The sequence below is a fragment of the Falco cherrug genome, chromosome 2 (genome assembly GCF_023634085.1).
Source record: "Falco cherrug isolate bFalChe1 chromosome 2, bFalChe1.pri, whole genome shotgun sequence".
In the NCBI taxonomy this organism is placed as follows: domain Eukaryota; kingdom Metazoa; phylum Chordata; class Aves; order Falconiformes; family Falconidae; genus Falco; species Falco cherrug.
Window position 1 is genome coordinate 90,344,972 of NC_073698.1, and position 21,707 is coordinate 90,366,678.

The 21,707-nt window shown below is 40.4% G+C and overlaps 1 protein-coding gene across 10 annotated transcripts in view; it reads right to left on the reverse strand.

Annotated features, from left to right (window-relative positions):
- MBTPS2 (membrane bound transcription factor peptidase, site 2) overlaps positions 1 to 13,279 on the reverse strand; it is a 47,815-nt gene extending 34,536 nt beyond the window's left edge. For 4 of the 10 annotated variants that reach the window (XR_008730986.1, XR_008730985.1, XM_027810852.2 and 1 more), the window contains exons 1-4: positions 13,021 to 13,278; positions 7,493 to 7,641; positions 5,640 to 5,778; positions 1,690 to 1,793 (exon numbers count right to left, since the gene is read on the reverse strand). Coding sequence is in view for 6 of the 10 variants with exons in the window: in XM_027810852.2 (XP_027666653.1) it covers positions 1,690 to 1,793; positions 5,640 to 5,778; positions 7,493 to 7,641; positions 13,021 to 13,095 (467 nt within the window). In the remaining 4 variants the exon portion in view is untranslated. Of the gene's footprint in view, positions 1 to 1,689; positions 1,794 to 5,639; positions 5,779 to 7,492; positions 7,642 to 13,020 lie in introns of all 10 variants that reach the window. The other 6 variants (XR_008730984.1, XR_008730987.1, XM_005443056.4 and 3 more) reach the window with 3 other exon arrangements.
- Positions 13,280 to 21,707: the final 8,428 nt, after the last annotated feature.

Below are 21,707 nucleotides of genomic sequence, written 5' to 3' on the forward strand. Positions count from 1 at the left end.
CTTTTAAATGGCACCTTTTGAAATAACTACGTAAAGGTTTTATGAAGCTATAAATTTCATAAGGGACTTATAGAGGCATGACAATCATGTTTCAAGACAATTACATTCCAATTATTATTCCAAGACAACCATGTTCCAAGACAAGCCAGGCACAGATAGCTAATTCCGTATCTTCACTGAGACAGTACACTGGGCATAGCATTTTGTTTATTCACATTTATTTATTTATTGTGCATATAAAATAAAAGACGACACAGGATTATACAAAATTAATCAGAATGAAGTAATACATTAATTCCCTGGAGTTAAGTCGTAAGACCTACTCATGCTACCAATTATTAATAGGCATTCTAATGCCTATACACGATTTCATGACTTGGGTAGGAGGTACAGAGGTAAGAAGAAAAAGGTTTTTTTGGCACAAGCCTTGACTAAGTTAAGGTTCAAGTATTGTAAGCTCTTGTATTTCACAGCCAATACTATCCTGAACTGAAGTTGGAGAAAGTGCATTAGATTTCAGGGAGTCAAAGTGATTTGCCAGAATAATAAAATTTTCACACAGCACAGCTATTTATTAGAGTCTAAACCCTGAGGATTGACCATAACGGCTCTACAGATGCAACCTGGTCTGGGGGTGGGCCAGGGGGGAAGCCAAGCAGGAAACAGCAGCAGCAACAGCAACATACATTGGACAAACTAATTTTTCCACTGAAATAGCTAGGAATCCGGTTTTTAACAAAAACATAACCCAAACATGAACATTCAGAGCCTTTGCTCCAGGTCTTGAATGAGATATCATACCACGAAGGTGTAAGAATCATTCATTCTGCTTAAAAAGAGCTCTATAGCTCCTCTGCAGCTAGCCAGCAACATGTGAAGGTGCTGTTAAGAGAAAGGAAATTCTGTTGTTTCTTTCTGTGGTGGGATGGGCAAAAGCTTCACCCTCCACAGAAAAATCCCTGTGAATATCAGGGGAAAAAAGCTGAAAAACAGAGCGTATGAAACAGTGAGGGTTACAAACCACCCCTTGAACTGAGAACCTCTGGCGTGATAAAAAATGTAGTAATGGGTTAAGATGCAGTCATGACTACCTACACTCGAGAAAATCAGAGAAGCAACTTAGGGCTTCATGCTTATGGGACAGATAAGAACGATGTCTGGGAGAAATGCAGAGAACACCTGAATATCAGTCCCAGTTAACCACCACTTAACCCTCTGATGCTAGTGTCAATTAGGGCCAAATCATATTTGACTGAATTACTGCTTTAGCCTGCTCATATGCTACTTTACAAGCTATGTTTAAAACAAATAAATCAAAAATCTATTTTAAAGTACCATTGTGCAATAGCACATGGGTCCTCTTCAGGTGCCATAGCTGCAGAAACGTAATTGCTGTGTAAAAAACTAGGCCATGTGGAAAAAAAATAAATATTATTTTAACCCTGATGCAGTGTGGTATATTTGCAAAGCAGAAGTCCTTTCTCATGATTTGTAGAATAGACACCGTATTAAAATTCTATCCTTCACTGTACATTCTTCCAAACTTAAAATCTAAGGAAGCTAGGAAATACAGAATAAACAGACTCTCTAGATAAACCAAAATGGTGCTAACAACATTCACCTGGAAGTAAATGCTCTGGAATATTAGCCTTTGTTGGCACATAGTAAGAGAAAAGCAATCTGTATTACCGAATAGCTGCCACCCCATGGCCGACTTCATGTATCACACCACTGATGAGGATTGCAGAGAAGAAATAGGTCAGCTGGCTGACAGGCAAATTTACACCAGGCACCTGTTGATGTGGGCATGACAACAGAACAAAACACAGAAGCAAACCAAGAGGTACAAAGACAAATCATTCTGCCCCTAAACTTGTTGCTTTCACTCACCTCCTTCAGACCCACAACAGAACACGGGCCGCTCTCTCGCAGCACTATCAGTTTATACCTCTCCTCCCAATTTATTCAATGTATTTTAAAATATATTAAATATATACTCTTTTGTTGAAGGCGGAAAAGTTCTCCAGGTGCAAAAGCTTTCTCCCTGCCCTACTTATTTCCCACAGCCCATGTGTCCTACTCTATATTAAGCTTGAGAAGTTTATAAAAATGTACACAGACTTCCACTCAAATGAAACAGGCTTGGCAACTGTGAGCATTAGTTTACAATTTCCTGCAGCCAGTCATGTAGCTATTAGAGAATATCCATCCTTAAAAAAAATAAAATTTAAATAACCATATGGCACTTAAAACACTATGAGCCCTGAAAGTTCAGAAAATGAGCCTACAACTGGAACATTCAGTCTCCCTTCTCTCTCCCTGTCCGAATCATGAGACTACCTCAAATTTACAAGGTCAAAAAAAGGGTAACTTCTGTATATTGTTCAAGTTTTGGTAGTCTATATATGGCAATTTAACCTTTAAAGAAAAGCACTTGAAATGAGTATACTATTTTAATTTATGTAAGACATAATATGCAGGTCCCTCACATTCCTCCCGTTGCTGTGGATTCCCACCCGTTCCCAAGTCCTCCACTGTACTAGTCATGAGACACCAATGGCTTCCAGATGGGCTTCAAAGCAGTCACGAGCGACAGAATGAGGAACCATCCCCTTTCCTCCTGATGGACTTTTCTCCCGCTCGGTTCCCATCCCCGCTCAGCTGCTGTGAGACAGTTCTCCTGTCAGCTCCACAGCTCTCCCCGCTGCAAGCAGGATACACTCCACTACAGTCACAAAGAGCTGATGTGAACACACCTTGAATTGCGATCCAGCATCAGAAAAGAGATGCTATGGGAAAAAAATATTGGCCTGTCTATGGGTCTTGCTAAAAACTACCTCTGTGGGACACAAAAGGGTACAGACCCAAATGAGCAGACCCTGTTTGATGCTACCTTCATTAAATCCTGCACATTGCTCAATTATATGCACTCACCTACCCATGCAGCAGAACTCTACAGTAGGTTGGTGAAACAATCTAGCTAAAAGAAATCCTTCAAAAGACTCTTTTCATGAATGTTAAACCAAAGCATTTCACAAATTCTGTCCAGAGTGTGATCATGACCAAGACATTCATCTTAACTGGCATGACTATTGTACCTCACTGCATGAAGGCAGCTGCTCTTCATTTATTAAGCATCAGTTGCTTGTATCACAGCATCAGCTGGTGGCACTAATGCATTAGTTAACTGCTGTTACCAGTGGCCCTCTGCTCTGGGCACATGGGAGGACACACAGCAACAGCAAGAGCTGCCATCTTAATACCAACATGACTGCAGCCGGTTAGAACGCAGCACTGGATGATTCCAGACTTCATGTCATAGAAGCTAGTTTAAGATTCACCTGAAAGGGAAGCTAACTCTCATGAAGAGTTTTGAATCAATAGCAGTATTTTGTCAATAAGCATTGCCATCTTATATTTTATGGGCTTCTGGAAACACCTTTAGTAAAATAAGATCCATTTCTAGTAACTGATCTGTCTCTTTCACACTTTTGTCAATGCGCAACCAACACAAGAAGGGGCAGCTGAAGAAAACCAGCCCAGTTACCTACAGATAGGTATTTTAAATAAAGTACACAACTGAACAAAAGAGGAAAGGTACAAAAACCTTAATCAATAAAACATAAACAGAACTGTAGCTCGCTCTCTTCACAAAGGCTAAACAGATTTATGCCACAGGCTAAAGTTGAGTTTAAAAAAAAAAAAAGTTTTTTTTAAAAATCCTAACTCACTCTCCTCTAGGCAGTCAAATACAAAGAACTAATTTAAATGAGGAGGAGGTCCTCCTGACTTGTTCTTCACCTCTTTACAACCACACATGGGTCACTTTGTGTCAACTTATGCTAGCACATTCCCCTCAAAAAGAATACTGAAACTCTTTAAAAGCAGAATTATACAACCGTGACCATTCAGAAATGAAATAACCATGTAGGAAAGAAAGAGAACCACAAGTCAACTTAGCAGAAGTAACCTAATCCCCATACATGATACTACATTATCCCTATAAATTACATATTTTTCAGTGCCTATCTGTCCTTGGTTTGAATGCAGTGATATCGCCAGTAGGCAGTCACTGAGGAATCAATTCCACATTGAAATTGTTAACGTTATCCTAGATTTCTGTTTTCATAGTTCCAACTCACACCAGATCAATTCCAAAGGCTCATCTTTACTTTTGTTGCCTCTATGTTATTTTCTCCAAAGAGCAATATATTGCAAATGACCACTTTACTCTGGTGTCACAAAAGTGGATAGATCCATGTAATGATCTCAGAAAATGAAGACGTTAAGGGTGGTTTTTCTTACTCCAGAATGTAATAGAAATACATGCTTAGGATGGTCCCTGTTGGACTGTAAAATAAAAACTTTCTGTCTCACGTTCAACTTGTGCTCTACCAGATGCACAGACTGCGTACTCCTGTCTGCTACTGGAGATAGTTCAGGAGCAGGCTGTGGACCGGGTGACTACAGTGGCAGAACCAGACATTCTCTCTCAAGTCCCATTGCCTGCATTTGCCAACACTGACTGCATTTGCTATATTCACCCTGCGTGTGTGAAACAGACCCAAACTATCCCAAAGGCACTAAGTTTATGGCACACACTAATGATCACACTTCCTGTGCTCATGCAATTTTTTAAGTCCAGCTGCATGCACTCAGTTTTGCACTTATGGGAATGTCTGTCATGGCAGCACGCAATTCCCAACTTCTGTTGACTAGACTAGCTGAGCACTTAAACAGAGTGAAATGGTTGGGCACTCCTGCTCTAAGCCATGCAGCAGAAGGCAAATCAATCTCACTGGACTTTCTGCATTTCTGGGAAATGACCATACATTCTGGCCAGACAGCACTCTTGGGGAATGAAGGTTGGCTAGGAATCCTTCCAGGTTAAAACTGTTGTAAGGTAATGTCAGTTCTTCCGTTACTGCCTTGTGTAGAGATAACAAAAGACAGTATTTGCAATCTCTCCCATTCTGTGAAAAACATTCTTTTCTAAAACCATACGATATACCATCCAACATCAGAAATCGATAAAATGATTAAATACATTGTTATTAGGCCTTTGACTCATACTGCCAGAAACAGGACTTTCAATTTCACACTGTAAATCAGGGTATAAGTCCTTGAACAATCAAAAAATATGCCATCTCCTCGCTAATGAATCTTTGTTTCCACTATCACACAAAGGTCTTTACACCTTTCCCTTTTCCACTAATTTTTTCTATTGTAATAAATTAAACAGAACTCCTCCCTTCTTGTTGATTATGGATGTGCTCTGCAAACTTCACACCCACCAGTGCCTGTACATTGCACAGCTCAGAGGAGGCAAATTCTTAGCTCTGTTTGTATTCTTAGTACTATGATAAATTAGGGCTTTTAAAAATTACTAACCAATGCTCCCTCCTGAGAATTTTTAATATAAACTCTTCCACATGTTTGCCTTCATTTGTCTTCCCCTCTTTCACTGCCTCTATCCCCATTGCTAAGGCTGATAACAAATCAGCAAATTTTTATGTAGATGAATAACAGCAGTTAGGCTATTCTTGCATGGGTGGATTTATGCATCACATACCCCATCAAGAAGATGGTTAAGGTCAGTTTACAACTCTCAAATAAAAACCTGAGGAGAGAACACTTACCACAACTTGCAGCATACGATCATTCTGGGCTTTTGGTGCCTCGGTGAGCATCTGTGTCAGTGTTTGCATCAATGTCTTTCCGAGAAGAATAACAGAGCCAAACATGGCAACTATACCAAACACCATTCCTATGTTGAACCTACGAAGAGAAGCAAATAGTTTAGCAGTGCATAGCTGCAAGAAGACAGGGTATATTCCCTGGATATGTAACTGCTTTTAGCCGAGCTTAGCACACCAAACTCAAAGAGCAAAACTTATCTGATGCTACTACCATTCATATATCAACAATCTAGTACAAAAATATCAGCTAAAGGAAAATAATAATAATAATAATAACATATACTAATAACATATATTAATAACATATAATATCTTCCTTGTTTAGTAAAACATCCAAGTTTAGTTTACATTCAAGCCACATCCTGATTAATTTTTAAATATTTTTATGTTGTTCTTACGTAGTCTAAATTCTATTCAGTTACCTGATACATGTAACTTGCCATTAGCAATGAATATAAAAACGTAACAATGTCTCATTTACCATGTTGCACCACATACTGTCACACATTTAGAGACCTGGATCAAATGATGGGATAGCATACATATTCATTTACATAAGCTTTTTCAGTAAACTGTGCATCTACTTCACAAACAATAAAAAGTGCTAAAGAACAATAAATGAGACTTAACCTTTTTTAAAGAACAACAACTAAAAGGTACAACTGCAAGATGAGATTAAAATCAGTTACTTAAAACACACTGTTCCCACCATTTTCCATTAAAATCAGTGTTGAAAATTATTTTGATTTACATCAGTCCACCTAGTGGTGATTTTTATTCAGGATTTTTTTTTTTTTTTACACTGTGCAATAGTTGAAGGATGTGTTTATTTTCTAGCTAAAACGCTTCAATTCACTACCAGTCCTCCTTCCTCTCACAATAGCATAACTGTTCTCTTACCATCCTTAACAAAGCTCACTGGGAATTAGTAATTTATTTTAAGCAACACATATTTGTAATGTTAATTAAAGAGACTGGTGGAAACACTATACTGTAATAAATTATATGCATTAAAAAAGTGTGATTGATATAGAACTAGTTCAGACTGAAACAGTAAAATCATTACATAATGGAGAAACCAATATGAAGCAGACCTTTCTTTTTTACTATCTCACTGAAGGTAGCAATACAGGAAATTAAATTCAAACCTTACTCATTTTATACTTTCAGAGCAGACATAAAGTAATGCTAGGAAGGCAACTGCACAGTAGTTTTCTAAACCAGTCCAGGAGCACCCATACTAACCACCCTGCTTATTTACCCCCTCCCAGCAGTCTGTGCAATCTTGGCAGGTGAAGGTACAGACAGATAAAAGACAGAAGGCATGCAATGTGCTTCTGAGCAGCTATAGCTGCTGAATGTCTGGGCAGTGATTGACAACAGGGTTTGTTGTCAGTACAAAAGTTTACTTTGTAAACTCCAATGATCAGGGGAGAGCTCAGTGTACAGTCCATTGCTAGGGTATGAGGAGCTGATTTCAGACCTACTTCTGCATGCAGCATTACACATAATAGCTGTAACTATGTACATAGTTCAAACCATAGGTAAAAGTAGCTTATAGATTTCTAATTTTATACCATCTCAATATGCAACCTGTATTACAGCTATGTATTTTTCAGCAGAGGAGAAAGTTGTACTGTGCCAGTATAAGCCTATGGCAACCATACTAATTTGGTTTTATCATTGGCTAGTGAAATAACCCTTTTTATCCATTGCACTTTAAAGGATGAAAGGCAGAGCTGTGGTTGTCACCTCTGTATTTGAGAGAAGAAAAGAAAATCCTGAATTTATACCATAAGTACAGAAATCTGGGTTTCCATCTCCCCCAGTTGTAGAACTGGCGGTTGAAGAGAGCCGTTTGCCATCGCATGTGAAAAGGGGAGACGCTCAAGCCATATGTCAGCAGCCAGTCTTCATAAGATGCCTTCAGAGAGTCGGACGACTGCAAAACAATGGAAAATTAATTTGAGCAAAAACTTCCAGGAAAATTTTGTGTTAAGTGACCAAGCAGTAAATGTCATCTGTTTACATAAAAATGGGTGTATTACTTCAGGTAAATTCCTGCACTTTATTTATATTGTGACATACAGGTAGGTGGAATAAATAATATGAAAAAGTTACGCCACTGTCTTGATGTAAATCACAACAGCTCTAGGACCACAAGAGAGATAGGGTAGCCAGTGTTATTTGACAAACAAGACCTTGTATCATCTTGCCTAGTGTCAAATCACTTCCAGTAGTTTTTAACTGTGTGGTTAGAAGCCTAAGGACTGAACTGTTTATGGTATTTTTTCAATGTGCAATTTTATTCAAGTAAACAGTTTTAAACCTACAATAAAGTAAAATGTTTCCTTTGGCTTCAGCTGAAAATGCTGTTTCTAATATTGGTGAGACATGGATCAGTACTGTGGATACCCTTTAGTAAGGGTAAAAATGAGGTCCAATTTTCAAACACAAAGAATATGCCTAAAGAGATCCTGAAATTTTTGATCATGCTAACAAAAAGCCAGAAGGAATTTAAAATTATCAACCTGTATTACAACAGCAATTTCACTGTAACTTCCCAGCATTTCAAGATAGTGCTAAAATGCATTCCTAGGAGTTCCAATGATTTCTCTTTATGATAAAAGTGACCTATGAACTATACAATTAATACTTATCTTCAATATTATCTGGTATCATAGTCTGATAGACATAGCTTTGCAGTCACTACTTTATATTATATGGCACTTGTATTCTCAATAGGCTTTATTCAGCCTGCTTCACGGAAGCTAGTATCAGAAACCCAAGTGAAGGAATGCTTTCCTTGGAGGTGAAAGAGAAACTCATAGCTCAGGAAAGGCACACCAGAGAGCTTTGAGCCTTCTGACTCTAGGCAGTTCCCAAGGCAGGAGTGTCTCTGACATAATCCAGACAAGTCTTCAGAGCTGTCTGAACTAGAGCATTGTTCCCAAGTTTCCCTAGGAGTGCAGTGCCTACTTAAGACATAGGGAATGTATAGTTCACAACAGGCTCCCCTCTCCTCCCCCAAAGAGGAGCTTCACAAGTTTCTGGCTGTCATCCCTGGTTCTTTAAACAAATTTAGAACTTGCCAAGTTCCTTGCATTCCTCCTGTCCTGCCCTGGTGGTGGTGGGGACTGAGGATCTCATCTTGCACAACTATATTCATAGATTTTCTCATTTTGTTGAGTTAATTAAGACTTGAACACTAAACATTTATTTCAAGTAACAATTTTCCTAGGATGCGAGACCCATTTACTCGGGTTATTTTTCATGTATCACCTCTTGCACCATTTATCCTTCTTGCCTACATATTTCTGTGTCATTTCTTTCTTCTTCACCCTACTGATTTCAGCCACATCTTTGTTCAATCAGCTGAGGGCAAAGGCAGAAATTTTTACCGTAACGTATTCTGTAATCAACACTAGTCACTCCCTATGGCACCACTAAGTTTAGTGTCCACAAGCAGATCAGCATTCGCTAACCCAGCATTTGTTAACTTTAACAGAAGAGCGCACAAAGATGATTACACTTGTACAATTAATAATGCATAAGCCAAAGTAACAAAGAAAAGAACTTCCTCACAATCTACCATTTAAGAACAAAACTACGTATGACATTAAGTACCTCTGATATGAGAAAATGTCTTTTGGGATTTAAGTAAACACTTCCTATTCATTCACACAGAGTCTAACCCCTCCCCCACCCCCCAACCAACCACATATTACCATAACAAAGCTAATTGGATATATTGATTTGGCATTTTAAAAATGTGTTCCTTTTATCACATGCAAAAAACACTTTTTCCCTATAAATGCCACAAATTCATCCCTTCAAATTAATTCCAACCACATCACAGCCCTACTGTACTAGCAAGGCATAAATAAATACGAAGCTTTCCATGAGAAATATGGGATTACTGACCATACCTTTGCCAAATGGGGGGAGGAGGGAGAAATAGGTACCAAAATTAGTTTTCCTTTTGCATTCTCCTCCCAAGTTGTATAAATGGTATTCATGATCACTAAGTGACTGCAAACCTTGGCAAAACATATTAAAAAGCTCTATACAAGCTTTTGTTGCTCCCTCTGTCCTGAGCCTAGTAGGATCACCACATTCCCACGTGCACCATCATGCCCTGGTATGAGGTATGCTGGAATCCTAAGTTTCATTTCAGACTTCCTTCAACAGGCCTTGATTCTGCTTCTGTGAGTTGAGTTCTAAGTGTTCTTTGTAACATTAATTTTACTATAACAGCAATACTTTTTTATCTATGCAAGCCTTCAAAATAATGAACTAATGAGTCTGCTAAATACTCCCGAAGCTCTGCAAATATCTGCCAGCATGTAGGAGTCCTTAACATTCTTCTGTGCTGACAAAATCTGTTCAAGAGCTCTGAACCATTTCAGCTTCCTGACCTTAAAAGCTGAAGGCTAACCTTGACTGAATGTGTCTAATGTACCCTTTATTTCTCACTGCAGAAGGAGGGACAACCTTCTACCCTTTGCTCATTCGATCCTTCAGGCAGAATGAAATGGGATGATTTAGGATGCTGGGGAGCATGAATTTAGGGGTCTGCCTGAGTGATTCCCTTTTATAGGATCCAAACTTCAATGGAAACTTTCAGCCAGTGTTTCAATGAAGAGCAACGAGAAGGACTAAAAATTCCACAGCACAGCTTGATTTGGCATATTTTTAGTTTGCCAACACAAATGTAGCTTGTAATGTAACCCTAGCAATATTACAATCCGTGAATTTATTTGTGCAAAAATGCACAGTTATGCCTTATATATTGTAGACCTTCTAGTAGTTAGACTGCCTAACAAAATGTTTGAAATCTGAACATAAACCAGTAAGGGAACAAATGGACCAAGAAAAATTGCACACTGAACAAGTTTACAGAATAAACACCAACTGCAAGTTACACCACACATCCTTCTCTTGCCAAAAGTATCAACAGGACTGCACATGGAAAGGTACACCTGGATTATTTTTCACTCGCACTCTGCACTCTTTTGGTGTAATTAAATCGTAAATGATTTGAGGTTTAAGCAGGGACTACTTTTGCTATGGTTGCTAGCAGCCTCGGGTTATAAACGTGGTAGGAGATTCACAGTAGCAGCAATAAAACTAGCAACCCTGAGTTTCCTAATTACATAAATCTGGTTATTTAATCCAAATTGTATTTAGGTTGTGGTGCTCATAGTAAAACTTTTCAGTGAGATGTATACACACGAGATCTACCAGTAAATTCACTAAAACCCAACAGCTCCCACATACTTCCCGACGATTAATAATAACCTTTGTCAACTTCTAGTTAAAAGATCAAAGTTAAAATTTAACTCCTAGAGCCTCTTGCTTGCTAAAGCATGTCAGACATTCCCCTTCCTTTTTCACATAAATCAGGCACTAAGTTGGCTCCAAACAATGGGGGTGGTTTTTTCCCCCCCTTCTTGCTGCTAAGCTCTACCAGAGGTTGTAACAAGAAAAGCAGTAGCTATCCTTACTTAGAAAAGGAGAATGATTTCAAGGTCTAATGCCAGAGGAGATCTTCAGAATCTCAGAGATACAAATGGGTCTCAGCATTGTGACACAAAAGGTCCACTACCTGAATTCAGCTCTTGCTGACACTGTAAAACTCTTCAGACGCAAAGTTACTGTCAAAAGAAAACCAGTCTGCTGGCTGACCTTTCTGGTGGTTTTTGGTGTGTCACACCAGTCAGGAGCACAGTTTTTTGGTATCTGGCCAATCTTCTAATGTGTTTCAAAACAATGCCACAGTTCTTTCCAAATGCCTAATACAGACTTGTAATAAAATTTGAAAAATCTCCAGATAAATTACTGTGATTTTATTGTTATTATATACAGACTTTTTTTTTTAATTTGGCAATTAATAGCTCATAATTTACTGAGCTACATTTGCTCTCCAGGAATTAGCAGCAGGGGGAGCCACTTGTTTTTCCAAGTTTTCTCACCTGAGATTTCTTACATTTCTTCCTATATTTTACAGGAGTGGCAAAATGAAAGTTTTTTACTTTCAGGGTACTAGGGTCTATCTGCACTTGGCAGAAACTGATGCGGCTCCTGGACTTTAACATAAGAAAGAAAGAGAATTACAGATCAAACCTCTCATTTCATTTTTCCAGATATTTAACTAGCATACACCCTATTTTGCAAACATACTTTGCAATTTCAATCATCTCCTAGAAATCATACCTCTCGAGCTTTAAGAAAACCTCCTGCTTAATGAAACTTGTGCAACGCACAAATGCACCCTTAGCCATAATGAATGATGTCGTCTTGGTGTATTTTCTTTTCAAACCCTCCCCTCTCCATTAGGAGGAAAAAGATGAGTCTTACAGTACTCTCCAAAGATTAAAGTTTATTTCTTTAAAAAGTACCTGTATTGAGCTCTGTCTTAACTTCCTTTTTTTCAGTAAAACTAAGGGCATTCAAATGAAAAACAAAATGCATTAGTTATGATTTCACATAGAATGATTTTAGAAAGTCATTATAAAACACGTACTCGACACTGCAAACTTATAACGGATGAGGTTTTTTTAAGATGGTATTACTTTAAACTCCAGAAAGCACATAAGACGCCACAGAGCTGTTTAAGCGGCAGACTAAAAGCTGCCTTCCCCAAGGTCTCGCAGCTTTGGTCCTTTAACAGCCCCGGCACCTGCGCGGCCGGCGGGCGGCAGCACACCGCCCCGGGCCCGCCTGCAGGCCCCTCGGCCCCGCCGTTCGCACGAGGCGACGTCCCGCCCTCCTCGAATCGCCTCAGCGGCCGGGGGCAGGGCAGCGAGGCGGGGGTCAGGCACAGCCTCCTCTCAGCCGCACGCTCCGCGGAGCGGGGAACGGCGTGGCGCCCGCCCGAGCTCTGCGGGGCGGCCGGGGGAGGCCGCGGCCGCCGCTCCCAGCCTGGCCGGCCCGGCGGAGCCCGGCGCCTGACGAACCGGGGCAGGGGGACTGCGGCCACGCGCCCCCTCAACGGCCCGAGCTTCGCGCCGCCCGTTCCATGTGAACCGCGGCGAGGTGGGCGCCGCCGGCTCGGGCCTGCGGGTCGGGCCGGGGAGTGGCGCCTCCGCCTGCGTGCGAGCAGGGACAGAGCGGGCCGCGGGCACCCCGGCGCGCCGGAGCGTGGGCGAGGCGGGGAGGTCTCTCCCCGGAGGCCACTCCAGACCCCGCCCGGGGGGGGAATAGGGCTGCCGGTGCCCTCCTCCCGAGCCCGGCGGGCTGCGAGGGGTGAAGCGGAGCTCCTGCCCCGCCGTTCGCGGGGCCGAGGGTTCCCGTTCGGTTCTGCGCCCGCAGCTCTCACCTTGAGCAGCGTATCCGCCAGGTAGATGGCGCACCAGCCCCCGAGCACGCACACCACCACCGGGATCGGGATCATTGTTGCAGCCGAGGCGGCGGCCGCGGTTCGTGCGGAGGAGCCCCCGGAACTAAACTTGTCCCGGAACTCTTCTCCATCAGCTGTGCTGCCCGGTCGGACGCTTCCGGGCTCCGCGTCGAGCGAGGGCAGGTGCCGGAGTGACGCCACGGCCCAGCGTGCGGCGGGACGGGGGTCGGCGCCGCAGGGCGCGTGCGCAGCGAGCCGGAGCCCCGCCCGCCGCGGTTGCTTGGGATCCTGAGGCGTAGCGGGCCGTGGGGAGGCGCGGCGGTGCACACGCGTGGTCTTTATGTTGCTTGTCGAATGTCAGAGGCAGTCGCAGGCGCGCCACGCCCCCCCCCCCCCCGAGTTCTCGGGGCTCAGCAGCCGCTCCCGGCTGGGCCCCGGCAGTGCCCGTGGTGTGGCGGGTGGCAGAGCCCTCTGGAGGGGCTGCGCTGATAATGATGAGGAAAACGTGGGAGAATAAAAGTCATTTGGGGTGGTGACGTTAAAGCGGATTGTGGAAGCAATGGTGAGGGAGCTTCCCTTTAACTACTGACTTTCTTCCAGAAATCTAACGCTTGACTTCGTGGCACAACAAAACCATTTTATGAGGCTTGTTGTATGAATGACTTTCAGGCAAATGCTGTCTGGGCTATTGTGTTTCCTTCCCAGTCCACTATCATACCAATTCTCTGATTGTATGCCTCTTTTGATCTCCCCCACTCCTCCTGGGCCTGTTTTTTGCTGTTATTAGAAGTGGGACATGCTGGGAGGTCGCTATGCTTAAAGGTTACTTTCTTGGAGCCTTTCTTAGTTTAAAAACTTTCACTCAAATCTTGAACGCTAAAAGCAAACAAGAACAACATTTGGCAAAAGTTAAGGGAAAGTATTTATTTGCCTACGCAAACTATGCAGACTGAGGTGCACCTTCCCTTACCTCTGTGAAAAAGATGTGCCATCGTGTCCTCAGTTTTCTCATTGTTTCTAAAGATTTTTCAGGAACCAAGACAGCAGCAGTGACGGAGCCCTTTGCAGTTCCTGCTTGCAGTGGCTTCCAGTCTGCCTTTTCCTGTGTGCTCCAGGTAAACCTTCCTTGGCCTTGGTTTGTGAGCAAAGGCTGTCTCTGTCCTGAAAATGCTTATTACATATGTCCTTCAGCTCTGATGCATTGGTCTGTGGAAGAACTGGGACTGCCATTAGGGGAAGGGTTTATAAAACCAACCACAACCTGTCTTTTCTACACAGAAATCTCTATAGAATATATATTGTGTTTAACAAAGATATACCAGTGCCTGTCCTTTGAATTCAAGCATGCACCAAGCCCTCCCTTTGCTAGAATTAAGTGTCTTTAATGCTGGTTTTCCAGTCACATTTTCAGATTTTTCAGCTCTTTCTTTATTCCATATGTGCTTCTATATCCTGTCCTTCCCAAAATGGATGCTGCAAGCTTTTCTTATGCTACCATTAGGAAGAACGTCTCAGCTTGGAACTCCTTGGCTCTTTTCAGCTCCCTTTCTTTTCACTGGTGACATGGCATTGCTGAGGGGTAGTAAGGGGCTGTACCCCAGGAGATGGTTAGATCAGCAAGCAAGTGGAGACAGCCCTGGCTACTCTCTCATCATTGGTCTTTTGTGGGGGCAGAGGGGAAAGTGACACCTGGTAATGCATACCTGCTTTCACTTGTTCTGTTTGGTGAATTTCTTTGCCTTTTGTCTCTAGTAAGGGATGGTTTTCCCCAAAGTTTACATTTCTATCATCCCTAAATCCCTAGCCTTTCATATTAACTGATGCCTTCTGAGAACTTTGGAAAGAATTTCATTTCAACATAAAAGCTGAAGAATTACAGGTTGTGTATCCAGCCCTGCATGCAATCAAATTTAAGGTTGTGCACTGACATAGACAACTTTGAGGTGTCCCCCACATCTAAAAGAGATTACAAACTGAGTCCCAGCACAACCAGATCTGATCATGACTTTTCTGCAGTTCTTCCCAAGCTAGCAAGTTCATTGCAAATCATTGAGAAACGATGCAAATATAGTTAATTCTACAACTTATTGGTTGAAAATTCACGTTGTTCTGTTGACCAACATGCAGCTAATAAAAATATACAACATTTATCCTAGTGGTGATCTTTAGAAGCAATGGGGAGGGGTGTGTGTGGGGCAACACACTCAAACAGTTAAGAACACAAGTACTTTTACTAGTGGCGTAGTCTCACTGAAATAAAGCACACTAAAATGGGCATGTTCCAACATGATCCAGTTGATAGCTTTTGTAACATTATTGTATTTTTCCTCTCTGTTCACTTAGTATACCGTATAAAGTACAGACCTGACTTTTATTGAGTTGGCATAGAAATTGGCAGTGCAACTAAAAAGGACTGCAGCTAAAATACACTCTGTATTTTATTGCTAGAAAGTTTATTACAAGAAAACAGACAAAACCAAGAATTTTCTAGAATGCGGAAGGTAGATATTCTGAGCAAACTGCCTGCCGCATTCTTTACTGGCATAACTTGAGGAGCATTTTGCTTAGGGGGAAAGGCAAAGTTAGTCCTTTTTCCTATGGAATGAAACTGTTGCAGACGGTGAAGTGTTACAGGGAGAGACTGCATTTTGAAAGTTAAGGTATTGAGGGTTAAAGATTCCTACTTTAAAATGATTCAGGAGTTAGTACAGATACTTATGCACCTTTTACCAGTGCTTCTTTTTCCTTACAACCATGGATTAAGCAAAAGTACTGACTAAAGCAAAATACACTAATCATGTTAGTGCACAGTATCCATATGTTGTTACAAAACCGTGTAACCATCAGTTTTAAAAGTCACAGTTGAGGTGTGCCTTAATGGGAGGGCATGGGTGGATCTCAAAAGGGCAAGTGTTGAAGTACATTAGAAAAGGATACATATCTATATATATATATATCATTGTGCAAGAGTATCCAAGTCCATACAAAAACTTTAGACTGAGAAAGAATAATCTCATAAGCATAATAATACTGATCAAATGTAATTTGGCAAGTAAATATCAAAGAATGCATTAATAATACATTAATTAAGATATTATCAAATTGTTAGCAGCTTAATATCATAGGCATCCTTTTCTAGACATAGTAAATGCATTTATCTTAAAATCAATTATCTATGTGTCTAATAATTAATCTCTTCAACTTTGATGTATTATTGAAGTAGAGATGTGATTATTCAGATACTACGATAGAAGACACATTGCAAAGTAGAAGTAAAACCAGTCTTAACAACACTTTCAAAAGTTCTGATGTTAGAGGGGTTTGCAGGGCTTCAGGGAAGTTATACTTGATCACAGTTCATTGCAGGTTCAGACCTAAAATCAGCTAAGATGTGGATTTTGGTATGGAGAGGTTGTAAATTTTGCCAGTTTGAAGACAATACCATCAGAACATGAATTGGTCGGGTAAGTGTTTGAGCCTTGAGGAGAGCAAATGGGTTTTTAGATATATTCTGAGTAATATTCATCGCTACATTGTTGGTCATTGAGATGAGCTAAACAGAGGAAAGGAAGACTGGAATAAAATGTGATTCTGCAAATGTTAATTTACCATCATAACTTGAAATGAAGGGGCACTTTCATGGAGCATGTGAATGCAGAATGAGCACACAAGTCTGGCTGAGGATTTAAAGCACAGATAAGGATGCATGAAAGAAGAAATAGATGGGTAAAGATGAAATACATGGTCCATTAAGCACTTGTGCCGGTTAGGAAATTGCTTCTGGAAGGAGTAAGAAAGTCAGTGTAAAGAAGAAATCTGAGACACAAGAGGAGACATACAGAGACTGGCACACTACAGAGATGTATATAGCAGCAGTTGTAAATGTTTGAAGGACAAATATGTTTTCATTTACCTTACTAACATTACTATGTAAAAATCTCAGTATATGGGAGAAGTTCAGGTAATGGGAATTATGGAGATACGTAATACAAGGGATCTTTTAAACTGAAAAACCCAAACAAGAAAAGAACTTTCATACTTGCTGTGCCTAGAAAAGGAAAGAGCAGAATGTTACACAAATTTCTTGGTCTTTTTAATGTTCCAATTACAGAACAAAACAGTCTTGCTTTATTTAAATAGAAATGAGGTCAAAATATTCTGTTAAGGTTCAGGATTTGTTTGCAGTATTTAACCTGATTACCAAAAATACATGCTGGAAAGATGGGGGTTTGACTTTTTAAACAGATGAAATTTGTTAAGTCACTGTTCATGTGAACAATTTAAGTAAAGGAAAAGCACAAGCATTCATAGAAACATGCCTTTACTAGGTTAACCTGCTGCAAAGAGCAGTTGTACGTGCTTTTTCATCATTTGTTAAATACCAGTGCTGATCTATAACAAAACAGGTTTTTCTTAATTCATAGCAGCATTTACCCATCTGTTGTAACTCTGTTAGGCACATTGTGACTGGAATTACATCCAAAAGAAGGTCCTCCAAAGCTGTTGCATTCCAAGGAGAAATGCATGTGAGACTAAAGAAAAACAAAGGAAAAGGAGAAACCCGAGAGATGTAGCTCAAATATTATTCTAGAATACAGTACTGTAAGTATATTAGTTTGAGGCTTCAGCTGCTCAGTTTAGGTGATAGTCTTGCTTGCTCACCTGTTGGGTGTTGCATCCTCTGCAGTATGTGAGAAAAAGCATGGAATATCTATTGTAGAGTAGCTGTTCAGCATTAGCTTCTACATTGGGATCTCTTTACAACTTTAAAATGCAGGAAAAAGAAGAGTTCAGCAGAGAAGGAGGAGAGCGCACAGGGAAGATAATGCCGAACAGTTGGTGTGGAAGGTTTGGGTATTGGGGTTTTTTGTTTGTTTTGGGTGGGTTTTTTTGCTTTAAATTACATTTCCCTATATACACGATCCCCTATTCTACTGCAGAATGAAAAGTAAGTGTAGAATAGTTTCAGTCCAACAGGTATTGTTTCGTGCTTACTGTAACCTGAAGTAAAAGCATATGATAGCATTAGACCTATCCAGTTTGAACCCCAAAACTTGTAGAGCAGCACTGAACCCTAGGCAAAGAAGTGCACTTAGCTTGCGTAAGTGGAAGTGAGATAATGCTTTGGGGCAAAGTGGTTTGTAGTTTAATTTAACAGACTGTTAAAGCCTGTAGCATTTCTATTCACCTATGCATATATGGTATTGAGCTGTTCTGACTAATTGGAATGTCTTGCACAGGATGAAGGGGTGAGGATATGACCATAACTGCCCACCTGGACTCTAGGGATGGTTGAAGTTGCTCCTGAATTGCTTCATCATACAGCACAGCGCTCAGTCAAACCAGCACTGATTTTGTTCTGCCTCAATGACAAGAGGGAGCTGCTTCATGATCACATAGCCCTCCACACAGTGGATGAACTGTCATCTTGACTGATGTCCTGGTACTACAGATCCCCTCTGCCCCCTGCCAGCCAGAGCACCTGTGAACTCTGTGACAAAGAGCTGTTTTGCTTTACATAGATCAGTTTATGTGAGGAACCTGAACTACGAACAGTTCCTGTTTTCCTAATAAAAATCATCAGTTTGAGAGCTGGCTGCAGTAAAGCTGCAAACACCTTCATGGATACTCTAGTCAGAGTATAAATGTTATGGTCTGGCACCTCACGGATAGTTGGTGGGTGCAGGAAGCACAGAGCAGCCTGCAGCTCTCAAAAGTCATTTCCAGGACAGATGATTTTCAAGCACCACTTTTAGCTCCAGATCTTGAGAACTGAACTGTACTTCAAAGGGCTACCCCCTGAGCTGCACAGCCTGATGTGACTGAATGAAGCAGCTTAATGTTTATAGTTTCTTTCTTCGGGTTTGTTATTATCCTTGGATAGAAGGTATTGCCAGTCCACAGCCCTACTTCATACGGGTGCAAAGAAAGATGCGAAAATTTTAACAACTACTTTGTATAATTTCCTAAGAGAAACTGTTTATTCTTTTTTGTCATACTTGAGATTTGATATTCTATTGAGAAACATCATTTGGAAATTAGCACCTGGGCTTTCTGTGCCAACACTTACTTCTTTTGGCAATTTCTCTCTGAGCAGGTACAATATTTGTGCGGCAGGAGACCACAGATGATTGAAAAATGGCCCTGTAGCAGGTCTGATTCAATAAAAGTAAGGTTTGATATAGATCATGTTTGACTACTTGATAGATAGGTATGACTAGGAAATTTATTCATATCTTCACCACTGAAAGCATTCATTCTTAATTGTCTTATATTTCAGGATGTTGGAGGCATCAGAAGCTAAGAATTTTTTTCCTTGTGACTCATGGGAACTAAAATAAGTATCCTGATATTGATTGAGACTTTAAAAATCTTCACACCCACAGTTTATCAGTCTTCATCTTTTATTTTCTGCTCAGCAGATACAAACCAAAGATAGCAACTGATCAATCACATATGATTCAGCAGATTGGTGCAGTTGTCCTTGAATTTGGTCATTTTTTTAATCTAAAGGCATTAATTTCTTTAGAATATCCTTGATATTCTGCTTCCTCCAGCCCATTGCCTCATCTCCCTTGTTCTGGGTGCATCTTTCTACCAGGCAGATTTTTCATGTCTCAACCATGTCTTTATTCCTGTTAATATGCCATTTAGAGGAAGAATTGTCAGATATTAGTCCTTCTTCTCTTTGTTAGACTTCAGATGATTGCTCTTACAGTGGGATTATAGCTGTGTGAGCTGATTACCTGCATAGCTGCAGTTTTGTTTCATGCTTTTACAAGAGGTAAGTACATTGCTTTGTGTGGTGCTGAGTCCCCAAGGCCTCTGATATATCTGTATCTAGTTCCTATACATCTTTGGACCAGTTGGGTACAATGGCAAAATCCCCTCCTGTACATCAGGTGAGGTCTTAACCTGGCCATTGAAGACAAGAGCTAATAGTGTTCAGCACAGGTAAGCAACAGGCCCAATGATGAAGGATGGAGATGAAGGATGACCTTCACCAAAAGAATCTGTTATGGGGTTGAAAAAGGTAATAGATGCCTGTTCAAATTATCCTGACTTGTGAAAACAATGAGCAGTCTTTCTGTTCAAAACTTCACCAATGACTCAGTCAGTTCCTATTTTGTCAAAGATGTTTGCCCAGAACAATACCTGATGGTGCAGTGTCACTTTTTTTGTTTTTTTTCCAAATGATGCTGAATCATTATAGCAGACAGGATATCTACAAAATCAGCACATCATTTGAAATTCATATTCCCTTCAAAATCTGCCAGTAGCCTTGCTTTTTCTTATGGTATCAGTTTTTCCAGGTATGGTGGCTAAGATTTCACAGGAGCAAAGTGGAAACAAATTTGTTGCTTGTATGTCATCATCGCATTTCAGTTACTCAAAACATTCTGATAAGTAGGAATTTTACAGAATACAAGCAACAGAAAATATGCCTTTTGAGTAATTCAGTGGTCAAAACTATGATGTTCTAGACTTTGTGGGGGTTGTATTCATAATGCAGTTTTTAGAACTTAATACAAATTCCTAGGTGATGCTAACAACACTATTAAAAGATGCTGGAACTCTGAAATTTAGAACAAGGTCACTGGCAGCCTCTAATGAGACCATCTTCTTAATACAAGGCTAATTATTTCTTAATGGAACAGTCTGTGATAATAATCACCATGCTTTTATATTGAAAAGAAAGAGAGCATGCAGGAGTTGAAATAATATTTAGCAGCTCAGCAATGTCACAGAAACAAAAGCAGCTAATTTAGATATGTTTGTTGATTTCCTGTCCACTAGATAATAGCAAACATTTTTGTATGCTATTTTATGTCATTCATTATTTAAATAGCCTGATGTTATTGTTGTTGGCATGCTGTACAAGTGGAACTCAAGAGAAAGTGCTTGATTTTTTCTTGATCTTAAAAAATATATAGATTGGAGGAAACTGGAAGAAACAGTTTAATGGTAGATGATACTTCCACAAACAACTTCTCTTTTGACAAAGCAGCTGAGGTCTGATATTCTTTCTGCAGTCTAGGAATCAAAATTAATTTAAGTTTAAAGCAAGAGTAAGAATGGGCTCTGGTGCCTGGTAGTTGCTAGCTCCACCATATTTTAAATTTCTGTAGTTCTGTCTAAACTCATAGGCCTGGGTACCATTCCTAAAAGTCTCTGCGTTTCATCAAGCCTATGTGCCAAATCATTGCTACACAGAGTATACACTTTTATTAAGGGTAAAGAGGCCTAAAGTACAAGTAAAATCTGTGTTAGTTAGAAAACGGATGGTGTTATTTTTTTTCTCAGGATCTGTCTGGGATTTATGTCTGATAAATCTTTCTGATAACAGGTTTCTTATTTTTAACTTTTAGTCAATAACTTAGGTGTGTTGAACAAAGATAATAATTGCTGAATTGCACTGCAACTTTAACTTTCCTATTCTTCACCAAGCAATTCAACTGAATGTAGAGACAGGAATTAATTAACCAAATACTTAATATCATGGGCCCACTATCCTTACCTGGTAATAAACTTTAATTTATAGAGCTAAAATTAAGATGGGGAAGCAAAGTTTTGCATTGCCAAAGATCTAGAAATTGTTGCTGCTACTTGGTAATTTGAAACAAAAGTCCAGGAATTAATTTATTGGCTTTTTACTTTAGAGAAGT